The 14,802-nt window shown below is 46.5% G+C and overlaps 1 protein-coding gene across 1 annotated transcript in view; it reads right to left on the bottom strand.

Moving 5' to 3' along the window:
• Window positions 1–14,802, bottom strand: part of TENM4 (teneurin transmembrane protein 4) — a 202,290-nt gene that overhangs the window by 48,773 nt on the left and 138,715 nt on the right. Inside the window, exons 15-20 of the mRNA XM_033146027.1 lie at window positions 13,697–13,964; window positions 11,561–11,704; window positions 8,909–9,158; window positions 4,971–4,991; window positions 1,536–1,768; window positions 121–275 (exon numbers count right to left, since the gene is read on the bottom strand). Coding sequence (XP_033001918.1) covers window positions 121–275; window positions 1,536–1,768; window positions 4,971–4,991; window positions 8,909–9,158; window positions 11,561–11,704; window positions 13,697–13,964 — 1,071 coding nt within the window. The remainder of the gene's footprint in view (window positions 1–120; window positions 276–1,535; window positions 1,769–4,970; window positions 4,992–8,908; window positions 9,159–11,560; window positions 11,705–13,696; window positions 13,965–14,802) is intronic.

A 14,802-nucleotide genomic window follows, 5' to 3' on the forward strand; every position in this document is an offset into this window, starting at 1 on the left:
GAGAAGGTGCCTGGAGGAGGAAAAGTTAATTGGCTTGCCAGACAATCGATGGAGAAGTTCTGCTGTGGCAGATGACGCACAGTTTTGACAGTGGAGAAGGAATGAAGGGGCCTTAAATACCTGGGAGATATCCATGACTGAGTCACAGCTCAGAGGCCGGGCGGATGTTAGGTCATTGGAACCGAGCACCGTTGAGATGATCCCATTCTGATCGATGCGCCGGATCATGGTGCCATCCACAAAATAGATGAACCCAAATTTGTCCACGGTGATGCCTGCAAAGAGGAAACAAACCCAGCTTAGAAAAACACACACACACACACACAAAAATGCATGCTTGTTCTGAATATGTGTTTGGCATCAATGCATGGCTGTCAGGCACTTCAGAACTACGGCGCAAGGGATTCTGACCCCACCTGTCAGTCTTCTGACATTGTGATGATGTCATGTGATAGGCAGGTTGGACTGCCCCTCCCACCTGTCAAGGTTGCCCTGCAGGAAGCCTAAAAGCTTCACCCACTTCCTGGAAGGCTGGGATGAGGACTTTGGCAGCAACTGTTTTACAGGTAGTGACGAGATAATTTGAAAGTGAACCAAACTGTGCTTGGCTGAGCCGTTGACATACACCAATTAAAATTACATCTGCAACATAACTCCGGCAAAATTGGCAAAAATGCATAAAGGTGACAATAAGTGTTGGAAGTGCAAGGAAAATGTTGGAACTTTCTATCACATGTGGTGGGAATGTAAAAAGGTTAAAAATTATTGGAATGAAATATATAATGAATTGAAAAAAAATATTAGGATATAATTTTGTCAAAAAACCAGAAGCTTTGTTATTAGGCATTACATGTACAGAAATTAAAAAAGACGATGTAAAACTTTTCCAATATATGGTAACAGCAGCCAGAATTCTAATGGCACAAAAATGGAAACAGGATATATTGCCGACGAAAGAGGAGTGGATTATGAAAATATTGGAATATGTGGAGTTAGATAAAATGACAGGGAGAGTTAGAGAACCGCGAGATCAGAAATTTATTGAGGATTGGAGAAAATTGGTAAATTATTTGAAGAAAAATACACAATTAAGTACGTTAGTAGGATTACAGGAGGCTTTGTAGTAAAGAATAAATATTATTGTATGATGAAATAAGCAATGATTATGTTAGCTATGAATATCAAAGCAATAATATATGGAATAAATATAAAAACAAAGAGGGAAATTTTTGGAAACCATATGGATGGCTTGAGGGAAGTCCTGGCCTAGAGAGGTCAAAATACAGAATGTTCAATAAGCAATGAATTGTAAATATATTGTATGTTTGTAAAACTGAATAAAAAAGATTATGAAAAAAAATAAAACCACAAAAATAAAATAAAATAAAATTACATCTGCAGTGCTGCCAGCCAAAGATCAAAGGCATTAGGTCGCCCCATTTCTTTAAAAGTAAAACAACCTGTACCTCCTAGGTCAACCCAACCTGCCTGCTTCCAAGCCACCACATTCTCCCAAGGAACAACTGCTCTCTTACCTCTAGGGTTTGTGAGTGTAGCCTCAGTCGCTTTCCCCCCGTCTCCGCAGCGGGTGTCATCAAAGGGAAGACACTGGTCTCCTGTTCCGGCCACCACCTCCGAGTTCTTCACAACGTCTTTCACCACGGTGATCGACTTGATTCTAAAGACACGGCGGCTGTTGGTGTCGGAGAGGTAGATGGATCCGGAAATGGGGTCCGTGGTCAGGTAATACTTGTGAGCGGGGCTATGGCTGCAAAAACAAAGGAGGTGGGATATTGAACTTGTTCCCATTGAACTGGTTCCTACATTCGCAGGACAACCCATCAGGAATCCCGCTGCAAGTGCGATGATGTCACAGCACCATGTAGCCAATCAGGTTTGGCTATAGGAGCGATGTCAAATGAAGCCCACACATTGCCTGAGGGCAAAGACAGAATGTCCTCCCATTATTGGAGGAGGAGGAACAATGAACCTTTGTCCCCTGACACTTGGGTCTTATGTAACCGTGCAATATTTTTCAGACTCTTCCCCCCGAAAGCTGAAAGGTGGGGCACAAGAGCGAGACTTGTGAGACTCAGGCCTCACTTTATTCATGTGTGGCTCTGATCTGATCTTTTTATTCATTCCTTGATTTGATGTCACTAGACAGAGGGCGGGAATGAGTTATGTGGAGCGCCCAGTCCAGTGGCTGCGTTCACACATTACAATAACCTTGGTTTATTATGCACAAACAGCACGCTAGTGCATGCTGCTGGATCCTTCCCACTTTGCTCTTTCCCTGGAGCAAGATGGTGAAACAAACTAGGAGGCTGTGATTACGCTTGGCTTCCCATTACATCCAAACTTGGGATTGTGGCTTTTGGTTCCCTGATAATACCAGCCCCCCTGCTCCAACCCTCTTTCTGAAGATGTCTGAGAATTGTAGATTATGGGCTCATCCGCACTTACCTTTTGTCTCACATTTTGCTAGGCACTGATCCACACTTTCCTGGTTCGTCTCCAAGCGTGTTTTTTTTTGTTTTGGTTTGTTTAACCCCACCACTTTCCCCAAGAAAGCCAGATCTCTACTGCTGAATCGGAGCAAATGGCAATTCAGGTTTTCGCGGGGAAAGTGGCAGGGAAGCTCAAACCTGTGCCTAGAAATACGGAACAAAGATTAAGTGTGGATAAGCCCTTTATTGAGGGGAACAGGAGTCTCCCAGTGACTTTCAGAACCCTTAGCAAACCGTAGCTCCCAGGATTCTTTGTTTGGAGGAATCCACAGCTGTTTAAAGTGCCATGATACTGCTTTAAATCTATAGTGCAGATGAGGCCTAAGTCAGGAACCCTGGCCTATCATGGCAAGCAAGTCTGGCCACTGCCTTAATTTTGTAAAAACAAAAACAAAACCCACCCAAAGAACATGTTGCAAATTACTTAACCTAGCTAGCGTCCCACCTGGCTCATTCAAGTCTCATGCCGTGCACCTTGCTAGAAATGGCCATTTTACATAACCTTGCCCCTTTCTCTCACCTGTCTTCCAAATGCTCTCCATTCCTCAATTTGTAAAAAAAATTAATAATATAATAATACCTCTCTCCTCTGCCCTGCCTATTGAATTAACTTAGTACCTTTTTCATAGAGCGAGGGAGCTGGGCAGAAGAGAGGGGTGTTTGTGGGAAGACCTATCTGATTTATCCCAGAATATCCCCCTGTGATTTTACCTTATTAAAGTCTGAGCAGATTTCATCTGCGCACGATGACACTGATTCTTGCTAAATAAAATACTCTGACCTTCAGCGACTCGGGATGGCAGTTTGGGCTCCATCTGTATTCCTTCCCGATGACAGCCAACTGGCAGGGTATTATTTCATTTACCTGCCCGTCACTCAACCTGAGCATCCACTTTGTGTGTGTGTGTGTGTGTTGGAGGGAAGGTGCCCTGCGGGAATCCGCCATCCATTTGTATCAGGCCCCCAAGAGTTCGCCGCTCTTCTCCAGCAGGGCTCGGCTGAATGTCAGTCAGCTTTTGAGCGGCTCATAATCACCGGAGGTGGGCCGGAGAGGCATTAATAACCACCAGCTGACATTCCCCAGCACCTCGTTCGCTTCCAAGACTTTCAAAAGCACTTTCCGCGGAGCCTCTCGTCAAATTGGACGAGGCCGTGGCGGTGATTTACACACAATGACACGCAGACAATTTGGACAATGTGACCCCTCTAACCACTTCAGGTGTGGAGCAGGAGTGACAGGTGCTGGCAAGTCTCCCCTGATGGTCTTCTAGAAAAAGCATTTTTCACCTCAGAAAAGTGACGGACAGGTAGCAGCCGACAGGCCAGGTCCACCTCTTGAGTTAATTTGATCTGGCTGCCCGACCAAATTTCAATCAGCGCAGGGTTTAAAAAAGGAAAAGGAGGTCGGCCACATTTTTATGTAACCCTCAGGTCTGGCCTGCATTTGGGGTGGACTGAACCAGCTGCCTTGGGTGATGGAATCCTGTGGGGCGGCGACCCTGTGGGTGCCCTACCCACCTGGCAAATTTTTGCTGGAATTCACCACCACACAACCCTGATAAGTGAGGCTTCGGTGGGACAGGCCTCCCTTGAAAATATATTCCCACTTATGTCTCAATAGGCACACAAGCACCAACCCCCCCCCAGCAACAACAAAGATTTATTTGTGCTAGGAAAGTCGGATCTCCTTCCCTGCATAAGTGGTTTAAGATATCCGGATTCCCATACAACAACGTAGTAAACAAGTGCAACATTTTGATACCCAAAGCAGTCTGAAATGTCTGTGATTTATTCTAACCTAGGTATTTTTGTGGGGAATTTCCATTTATGCATGGATGAGGGCAGATGTAGATCTAAGTTCTAGTGTGCTTGGAGCAATCACCATTGTGCTTAACTCTGCTACCAGAGAATAAGAGATATCTCTTCCAAACATTTCTCTCTGGCAGAAAAGACCATTGAAGTGCAGAAAGCACATCATCTTGGCATGTCCTGAACATGTCCCTAGGAATATAAAAAAAATGCCCTGTTGGATCAGACCAATGGCCCATTTGGTCCAGCATCCTGTTCTCACAATGGTCAACCAGATGCCAATGGGAAGCCAGACATGAGCACTCTTTCCACTTGAGATGGGCAGCAACTTGTATTCAGAGCCAAAACACCTCCAATATTGGAGGCAGAATGTAGCCATTATGGCTAGTAGCCGCTGACAACCGTTATCCTGCATGCATTTCTATACTGCTCTTTGCAAGTATGTGGATCAGGCATGTTTCGCCTGTACTTTTGTGTGTGTGTGTGTGGCATCTAGCAATAAAATATCATTTGAGAAATAATCAATACACAATGTAAAAAACCAACCATCTACATATAGCTCAACAGGAAAGAAGTAATAAATAATAAATAAGAGAGAACACGCAACGGAGGAAGTGAGAGAAAGCGACGGTTGTCCGCTTGTTGGCTTACCTATGTCTGAAATCTTTATTTCTGACAGAAGAGCAGGAAAGCAGAGGAAGAACAAGACAGGAGGAGGAGGAGGAGAAGGAGGAGGAGGAGGAGAGAGAGAGAGAGAGAGAAGGAGAGGTTAGCGGCTGAGCTCCGAAGCATTATTAGCAGGCTGAAAACTTGACAGTAACAACCACATTGTACAAGGCAATAATAAATAAAGATTTAGCAAGCCTGACACTGATACATTTCATAATGGAGATTACTTGTCAGCGGAGCTGACTTATGCACTGCCGCTGCCCATCACTTGGGGGGTGGGGGGGGGAGAGAAAGTGATCTCCTGGATCCCTTTGGAGTTGCAGCTCAGGTACGGAGGGATGCAGAGCAGTTGTCACGGGGTCCGCGGTTCCCACGGTTGCCTCCGCCTTGAGATGTCATTTCTCGAGACGGATCTCCCTGGCGCTTTAGGGACAACTCATACAGCCATCCTTGCACATGGGTGGGGGCGGGGGGTACCTTTCCCCTTTCACTGCTGTGTCCCTGGGTATGCAAAGAGCAGCTGTGCGAACAGGCCCCATACCGTGAGCATTAATGTCTTAAGAGAAGGGGGGGGGGGAAAGCAGATTGTACCACCGGTCAGTGTGCTTCTTCTGTTTTACAAAAAGGCAATTTCGTAGCTGCAGCATTGCGGGCAACAATGCACGTCAGTGGTTTTTTATATATATATATAAAATGTTTTTACAGTGTGAGGCTCAAAAAGCAGCCACAGGGGAGAGCCGCACTGATGTTTAGGCTGCTTTTTTTTTTTTTTTTTTGCTGTTGCTCCCGAACAAAAGTTACAAACCTTCCTTCGTGGCAATCTTTTCTGAAACCCCATTTTACAGCCCTCTGGAAAACAGGGCCTCTCATAAATAAACCACACTGAAACGGCATTCATCTCCGAGGGAACACGCTTTGAAAAAGGCACAGAGTTTTTTAAAATGTCTGCGCCCTCCGAAAAGGCACAGTTTCCCCAGGTGGCCGTTAGCCGAGACCAGCCAGTCTGTGGGCCTTTAATAATTCCTTGATCCTTGAGTGTTTAAGCACAAAAGAAACAGCAACGGCTGAAGCCTTGCTTTCATACCAGAGTGAGTTTCGCAGCTACTTTGTAGGCAAGGAAGTAAGTTGTTCTTTTGAGGATCTGGGAAAGGATTTATTGGGGGGCTGGGCAGAAGGTTGCCTTTCAAGTGATTGAGACTATTTGCCCACCTAGACCAGTGTTGCCTGCTCTGACTGGCAGCAGCTCCCCAGGGTCTTTCCGACACTTGCTGCCTACTTGGAGCGAGTGATGCTGGAGACTGACGCTGGGACCTTTGGCATGTAGAGCATGGCTCCTTCCCCGATATGATCAAATCTAATTTAGGAATGGCTTTGTAAAGTCTAGGGCACGTCTGTCCTTTGTTCCAGACCAGGATTCCAGAACTAAGCTCTGAGCTAAGCATAGGCCAGTCCACCCCAGGATTTACAGAGAATTATGGAAAGAAGAGCTCCAGTTTGCATGGGATCATGGGCAAGGAAACTATTCTAAAGCAAACCTCTTTACCCAAAGCAGTCACAGTCCAGAATTTTTGTTTCTAAGAGCCCAGGCCATTGAATAGGTAAAGGTAAAGGGAGCTCTGACCATTAGGTGCAGTCGTGGACAACTCTGGGGCTGCAGCACTTATCTTGCTTTACTGGCCGAGGGAGCCGGCGTACAGCTTCTGGGCCATGTGGCCAGCATGACTAAGCCGCTTTTGGCGAACCAGAGCAGCGCACGGAAACACCATTTACCTTCCCGCAGGAGCGGTACCTACCGTATTTTTCGCTCCATAGAACACACCGGACCATAGGGCGCACCTCATTTTTAGAGGAGGAAACAAGGGAAAAAAATATTTTTCTGGTTTTCCTCCTCTAAAAGCCCTTTTTTGTGGGTTGTTTTTTTTTTTTTTTTGAGGATCAGCTAAAAGTTTTGCAGCTTTTTTTGCAAAGGGAAAAGCCCTGGGGTTTTTTTCCCGATGATCAGCTAGGTTTTGCAGCTTTTTTTTTTTGCAAAGGGGGAAAAGCAAAGCTCCTTTTGCAAAGGGGGAAAAGCAAAGAGGAAAAGCCCCATTTTTATGAGGTTTAACTCACATTTCTGAAAAATCTTAAGGAAAGGGAGCCATTTCTACAGTTTCCAGACAGATAATCTAATCAGCCAGTCACATGTCCTGGGGAAACAAACAACCTCCCTCTGCAGCACATTCAACAAAGGAGGGCGGGGCTGAAAGGGAGCCGGGACTCTTATCTCTCTCCCGATCTCTTGCTGATCAGCTGCTGAGCGGGGTCCTTTCAACACTCCCTTTTCTCTTTGTAAAATAAAAAGCATGATCCTCTTTTGGCCCCTGGGCAATTCAGCTCCAGGGACCAACATTCGCTCCATAAGACGCACAGGCATTTCCCCTTACTTTTTAGGAGGAAAAAAGTGAGTCTTATGGAGCAAAAAATACGGTATTTACCTACTTGCACTTTGACGTGCTTTCAAACTGCTAGGTTGGCAGGAGCTGGGACTGAGCAACGGGAGCTCACCCCGTCACAGGGATCGGTTTTATACCGCTTAATGTGCCGGCAATTTTGTCCCTGCATATATATTTTTAATGCTAACTAAGGAAGCAAACGTTAGCTTGAGATTGGGCTGTGGGAAAAGACCGCAACACTTCCTTTCCAGAGCACTTGGATCTTGAGTGCTTAGGAAAGGAAGTTTGGAAGCAGGAAGGCTGCAGTCTGGTTTGGACCACTGCAATTTCTTTAGAAGCCCCAGACTCAAACCGAAGGTAGGCTTGGAACGGACCCTTTCACAATCCTTAGATGTGTGGACATTATGGGTTGCATCCAACGTAGTGCTACGCTAAAGACACCTTAACTGTACTACTTGCTCTGCTGGAATGTTGTTGCACAAAGAGAACGCAACAGCAGGTTGCACAAGCACTTGTGCAAGGAGTTTCTGCAAAGCACAACTGTTGCGCCGGATTCTGCTGCTGCACAATATAAAAACCCAACCCTCTACGGCTCGGTGAGAGCCCTTGCTTGCGTTTCCGAGACAGTCGCGGGAGTCAAGGACAGATCTTTCTGGCAGCTTCTCAGCGCTGTTGCCGTTCCACTAATATGGACACAAGGGAAGCGCACAAGGGGAGAATTCCTTCAGACGGCAGGTCACCTTTCCATTAATTCTGATGGCAGAAAGCCCACCCTCAAATCCCTAAAGAGGCTTCCTGCCTGCCTGCTTCTACATCACCTATGAACTTAAAGCCCTTATCTGCAGAGCTCTCCACTGGCTTCCACTGTTCCTCCCTTTCCCTTCCAACTTGTTCCTGTTCTGCAGGGAGTTGGTAGGACGGCCAAGAAGGCAGCTTCAGAAAGGTTTGGGACCTATAAATCACAGCTAACTTGCTGTCCTACTTATGAATGACTCCATAATGTTGCCATTACCCCTGCTATCCTTCCAATATTAGATATTTCCTTGGGGCTGCATGTTATTTTTGCAGCGTGGGCAGCAGAAGCGCCGTCAAGGAGATGCCCGGCTTCTTAGGCAAAGCCTTCTCCATGCCTGTGCTCCATTTGCCCTGTCCGTCCTTTCATTGCAAAGTTTTGCTCTCACTTAACTACTGGATCCCATAATAGTCGGAGCTCAAGCTGGCTATCAGAACTGGGGGACTTGTGGAACTGGCTCTTTGCAGATTCTGAATGTGCAGGCGGTGTTGTCACAGTCCCTCGGATTCTGCATTTCTCTGGATTTTAGGATAAAATACGTTTAAAATGCACATTTCGAGAGAGAGAAATATTCATTTAAAACGTTACTTAAAAGAAAAATCACAGTTTAGCATAAAAAATGAGACGAAAGGGACTCAAATGTATGCACAAATTCAAAAGAGACACAGTAATAGACAGGTCTATCCCCTCCTAACCTTAATTCCAGTACATTGGTGACGTTTCCGGAGGGGAAGATTCTACGGATGTAGTTGAAGTCCCCGACATAAAGGCTTCCGTCCGAGCCGCAAGTCAAGGCAACAGGAGCCAGAAGCTTGTTCCCATCAGCAAGGCCATTGCAACTGGGGCAGGAGATGCTCCTCCTGCGGCCGTTCCCCATGATGCTCCCTATGACAGGTGGCTGCTGGGAGATGAACTGGTTCTCTCCATTCCCTTTGTGCAGGATACCTGGAGAGCAACAGAAAGCAAAACAGAGCGGGGGGTGACTCTACTGCGAGGGGTTTGGAGGCTGCAGCCAGGGTAGCTGTCGGGAAGCCAGCCAGCAGTAAATCACACAGTGTAAGTGAAGTTAACTCTTTACTAGAAGAAGCAGGATCTGCTCAGGGGTCTTGAAACTATGAGACAGATGTGGAGGCTGAAGGTCCCCAACGGCTGCCTAAATCTCCTCTCCTGGGCCCTTCCCAAGCAATCTGAGACTATGCCGACGCGCCTGTCTCCACTCCTCTCTCCTCGTTTCAGCTTCTGCTTCTGGACTTCTCTCTGCCATAGCCTCTTCCTGCTCACTAAACCCTGTTACCTCTTCAGCTTCTGACAGCGATGCTCCCTTGCCTTACCTGCTTTCTATACCAAGCCTCAGAGCAAGATAGGAACTAATTTTCGTATGCCGTCTCCACGAGATGTCCGGAGGGTGACAACACGAGAATGGGGGCTTTTCTGCAGTGGCTCCCCGTTTGTGGAATGCTCTCCCCAGGGAGGCTCACCTGGCACCTTCATTATACATCTTTAGGTGCCGGGCAAAAGCATTCCTTTGGCTGATTAACACTCTATGTCCTTTTAAATATGCTTATGGGATGGAGGGCGGCATTATTAGTTTGCTTTGTTTTTCGTTCTTGTTTTTATTTGTGTTTTTATGTTGTGAACCGCTCTGAGGTCTTCAGATGGAGGGTGGTATACAAATAATAATAATAATAATAATACAGTTGTACCTCGGAAGTCAAATGGAGAATCCGTTCCGGAAGTCTGTTTGACTTCCGAAACCAAAGCGCGGCTTCTGATTGGCTGCAGGAAGCTCCTGCAGCCAATCAGAAGCCACAGAAGCCCCATTGGATGTTTGGCTTCCAAAAATAGTTCACGAACTAAAACAGTCACTTCTGGGTTTGCGGTGTTCGGGAGCCAAAACGTTCGAGAACTAGGCTGTTTGATAACCAAGGTACGACTGTAATAATAATATTTTTTTCATTAAACACCTTCAAAAACACGACAAATATCGACCATCTCAAAAGGAAACATGACATCATGGGTAATCCTTCAAAAATCTCATATTTAGTACCTTCTGCTCCCCTGTCAAGGTCAGGGGCCTCTATTGGCCCACTCTAGTTATGTGTTAGGGACGTGGGTGGCGCTGTGGGTTAAACCACAGAGCCTAGGGCTTGCTGATCAGAAGGCTGGCGGTTCGAATCCCCGTGACGGGGTGAGCTCCCGTTGCTCGGTCCCTGCTCCTGCCCACCTAGCAGTTCAAAAGCACATCAAAGTGCAAGTAGATAAATAGGTACCGCTCTGGCAGGAAGGTAAATGGTGTTTCCGTGTGCGGCTCTGGTTTGCCAGATGCGGCTTTGTCATGTTGGCCACATGACCCGGAAGCTGTACGCCGGCTCCCTCGGCCAGTAAAGTGAGATGAGCGGCGCAACCCCAGAGTCGTCCGCGACTGGACCTAACGGTCAGGGGTCCCTTTACCTTTACCTAGTTATGTGTTAGTGAGCCACCAGCCATGCAGGAAACAACCGCTCTGCTAGATCTCCCAGGAAACGTCCCTGGCTGTCCCCCTGTGATCTACCTCCCTCTAGTCCTGCTCAGGCTTCTTTGCAATGCAGCTCCTCTAAAGAACACACCTGTGTGTCGTGAGCAGAGGAAATCCAGGGAAATCCAGGCTGGCCACCCCCAGTCTGCATGCCTGGATTTCCTCCGCTCACCCCAGACGCACCAGAATTCAAATGCTTACTCTAGAAGGACGGCGGAACCCGAGGCAATCTCTGCCAGGAGGAAAATGCTTGCAAGGGATTTGCAGAGGCCAGTTAGAATCATAGAATCATAGAATCCTAGAGTTGGAAGAGACCACAAGGGCCATCCAGTCCAACCCCCTGCCAAGCAGGAAACACCATCAAAGCATTCCTGACAGATGGCTGTCAAGCCTCCGCTTAAAGACCTCCAAAGAAGGAGACTCCACCACACTCCTTGGCAGCAAATTCCACTGCCGAACAGCTCTTACTGTCAGGAAGTTCTTCTTAATATTTAGGTGGAATCTTCTTTCTTGTAGTTTGAATCCATTGCCCCGGGTCCGCTTCTCTGGAGCAGCAGAAAACAACCTTTCTCCCTCCTCCAGTTGCTCCCCGGCTCCCCGCATGCACACCCAAAGAGGTTGGCACCGTATGTAGGTTGCAATAAATAATTTGTTAGCAATGTATGTGCGCACGCACACTTTGTGTGTGCGTCCACCCCCCCCCCCCCGGTTTGGGCTGAATTATTAATGGCGATCAAGCTACCGCTTGCCGTGCAACTGTGTCAACCCCTGTGCTATTTTTATTATTGCAAGTCGGGGAGGAGGAAGCTGGCACCAAGAAGACCCGACGCACCGCTCTGGATGTTGAGGGCGTGGTGCTTGTCCACAGACCACCCTCCGAGTTTGGAAGCGTCGATCTCGTAACCTTGAAGCACCGCCGTTCGCTTCTCCCACAGGATCAGGTCCGGACACGATTCGTATTCATAGCCCACCGAAACTGGGAGGGAGAGACAGAGAGAAATGGAGGCCCGCAGCTTAATCGCCTTAGAAGTGCACACTCAGCATCGAACGGAGGTTTCTAATTGGGTGGCCGGGTTTGGAAGAAGGGCATTTCTGCAGGCTGCAGCAGATACTTATTTAAATCACCATCACATCCATTCAGAGCACCCCTCTTTAAAGGCTACGGAGCATTATAAAAAAAGGTCAGCCTAGTAATAGGTGTTGGACAAATGCGCTAATTATTTAAAAACGGCCGGATCAGGGACGTGTTTATTAGACGCGGAACGCTCAAGGTCTTCCAATTTGCATTTTGTGCCTTTTTTCTACTTTAGTGGGCAGAGATGTCCACTGGTGCAGGAAAGGAGGAGGAAGATCAAAATGCAGAGGGAACATGCCGTGTTTCAGAACAACCCACATGTTGATTAAGCAGGTGAGCAGTGAGCTGGGGGGGGGGGAAGCTCCTTACTGTCTCCCTCTCGGGGCCTGGAGGCTGATGTTTGTCTGGGGGCAACAGAAGGTACCCCAGTTATGGAGTGTAAGGAAAGAAGGAAGTTGCTGCAGGATCAGGCCCAAGGCAGATCTAGCCCGGCATCCTGTTCTCACAGTGGCTAGCCGCATGCTCCAAGCAGTAGCTGAGCGTCACAGTATTCTCCCTGGCTTCAGTTCCCAGCAAATGGTAAAAAAAAAAGCAGGCTGAGCGATACTCCTTGCTCTGCCCATGATAATTGCTTAAGTCTTGGGTATAGGCTGGGCCCAGTTTTTCCACTTGGAAGGGAGGAAGCAACAAAATTTCTCCAGCCCACTCCCGTTCTTCCAGCTTGATGGGGGGACGGGACTGTCGGCACCAACAACCTTTTCCTCCTCCCATCATAGAAAACCCTTGAAGTGACTTGAACCAGACGTTTAAAAGCAATCGGTCCTCCCAAAAACCAAGCCAAGCCAAGCATAAAAGAAGAACAAGGAGCAGCAGATTAAAAAGAATAAATCACACACCCAAAAGAGCCAGGGGAAAAAATAGAAATGAATGAGAAATATATGAGCTGGGCCGAAGGCATGCAAAACACAAAATGGTATTTAGAAGTGCCAGGAAATCAATAAGGTGGAAGCCGGGGCAAGGAGTTCCACAGTTTAGGAGCAGCGATGGCAAAAGCCCTCTAGCGCAGACATAGGCAAACTCTGCCCTCCAGGTGTTTTGAGACTACAATTCCCATCATCCCTGACCCCTGGTCCTGTTAGCTAGGGATGATGGGAGTTGTAGTCCCAAAACATCTGGAGAGCCTAGTTTGCTGATGCCTGCTCTAGCGTCTACCAGATGGTGGTGGGCTCCTGTCTGCCAGATAGTGGTGGGCAAGTGCAAAAGGGCACCAGCCAATTGAATGGACAGGCAATGGATGAATTGAATGGATAGGCAATGGATGAATTGAATGGATAGGCAATGGATGAATTGAACGGATAGGCAATGGATGAATTGAATGGATAGGCAATGGATGAACTGAATGGATAGGCAATGGATGAACTGAATGGATAGGCAATGGATGAATTGAATGGATAGGCAATGGATGAATTGAATGGAATGGATAGGCAATAGATGAATTGAATGGATAGGCAATGGATGAATTGAATGGATAGGCAATGGATGAATTGAATGGATAGGCAATGGATGAATTGAATGGATAGGCAATGGATGAATTGAATTGATAGGCAATGGATGAATTGAATGGACAGGCAATGGATGAATTGAATGGAATGGATAGGCAATAGATGAATTGAATGGATAGGCAATGGATGAATTGAATGGATAGGCAATAGATGAATTGAATGGATAGGCAATGGATGAATTGAATGGATAGGCAATGGATGAATTGAATGGAATGGATAGGCAATAGATGAATTGAATGGATAGGCAATGGATGAATTGAATGGATAGGCAATAGATGAATTGAATGGATAGGCAAGCTCATGTGATAAGGGATGGAGAGTGAGCTCTTACCAAAGGCCTCTGATAACCCATACACCTTCTGGTTGTAGACGTCAGTCTTGTCCCAGATGAAGTAGTAGGAGAGATCCGGGGCTGCAGCGAACCACTTCCTGAACAGGCGTCCCTCTACGGCTACCATGAGATGGACTTTCATGAGGTTGAACGGGATGGTAGGATGGGTCAAGCTGATCTTCAGGACCGATTTGTAGCCGGGCGTACGGCTGCTCAGGTAGCTCAGCTTAATTTTGCTGCCCGAGATTTTAATCTCTTCTTGCAAGGCCTGGGAAAAAAGCATCCCACCACAAGAAAAAAGGTGTTATTATATCACATACTGAGCAGGTAAAGAAACACACGCAGAGCTGCGATTTATGAGATGTTTATGTGCCTTTCTTAAAAAGAAGAAGAATGAAAACTGGATAGAACTCTGGTTTTATACACCCACATAAGACACACGGATAAGAAAAAAACAATCTTATCCATCCATACCTTGAACTCAGCAGGACTTACTGAGAAAGAAATAAAACAATGTCTCCCCCACCCCTTTTGAGCTTTTGTTTTTTTTTCATGCATTAAGATTCATCTAAACTTAAGCAATCCATTGATTAGTCGACTTAAATCTCATATATTTTATCAACAGAGATTTCTTTGATTAGGTAAATCCTACTAGTCATTTTTTTAATGTTAGTTTTTTTCATCTGTCCCCAAGCCACTTTAAATTGTGAAAATGAATGAATGAATGAATGAATGAATAAATAAATAAATAAATAGGGTTGCTTTGAGCTACTTAGCAAGGACCCAAAATATTTCCCAGAAGTGGTAATTCGTAAGCCCGGAGCTTTTTGCATCTCTCGACAAACTGGTAGACCTGGAAAGTTAATAGTGCCGTTTCCTTGATCTCATACATATTTACTTTCCCCGAATGCAGCCTTTTCAATTTACTTAGCTTGCTGGGTATGAGGCGAAGAAACAACAGAACTGGGAAAAGCCAGGGACTTGTCTGTCTGTTTGTTTTTAAAGTTATTCTACAAGCTTATCTGCCAGGCATGCTGGAATCCAACGCAGCCAGTTACAAGCAGAGGACGGGGAGGTAGCCCTTTAATGCAATCTGTCTTCGCAGC

This window comes from Lacerta agilis, chromosome 4, assembly GCF_009819535.1.
Source record: "Lacerta agilis isolate rLacAgi1 chromosome 4, rLacAgi1.pri, whole genome shotgun sequence".
NCBI lineage: Eukaryota > Metazoa > Chordata > Lepidosauria > Squamata > Lacertidae > Lacerta > Lacerta agilis.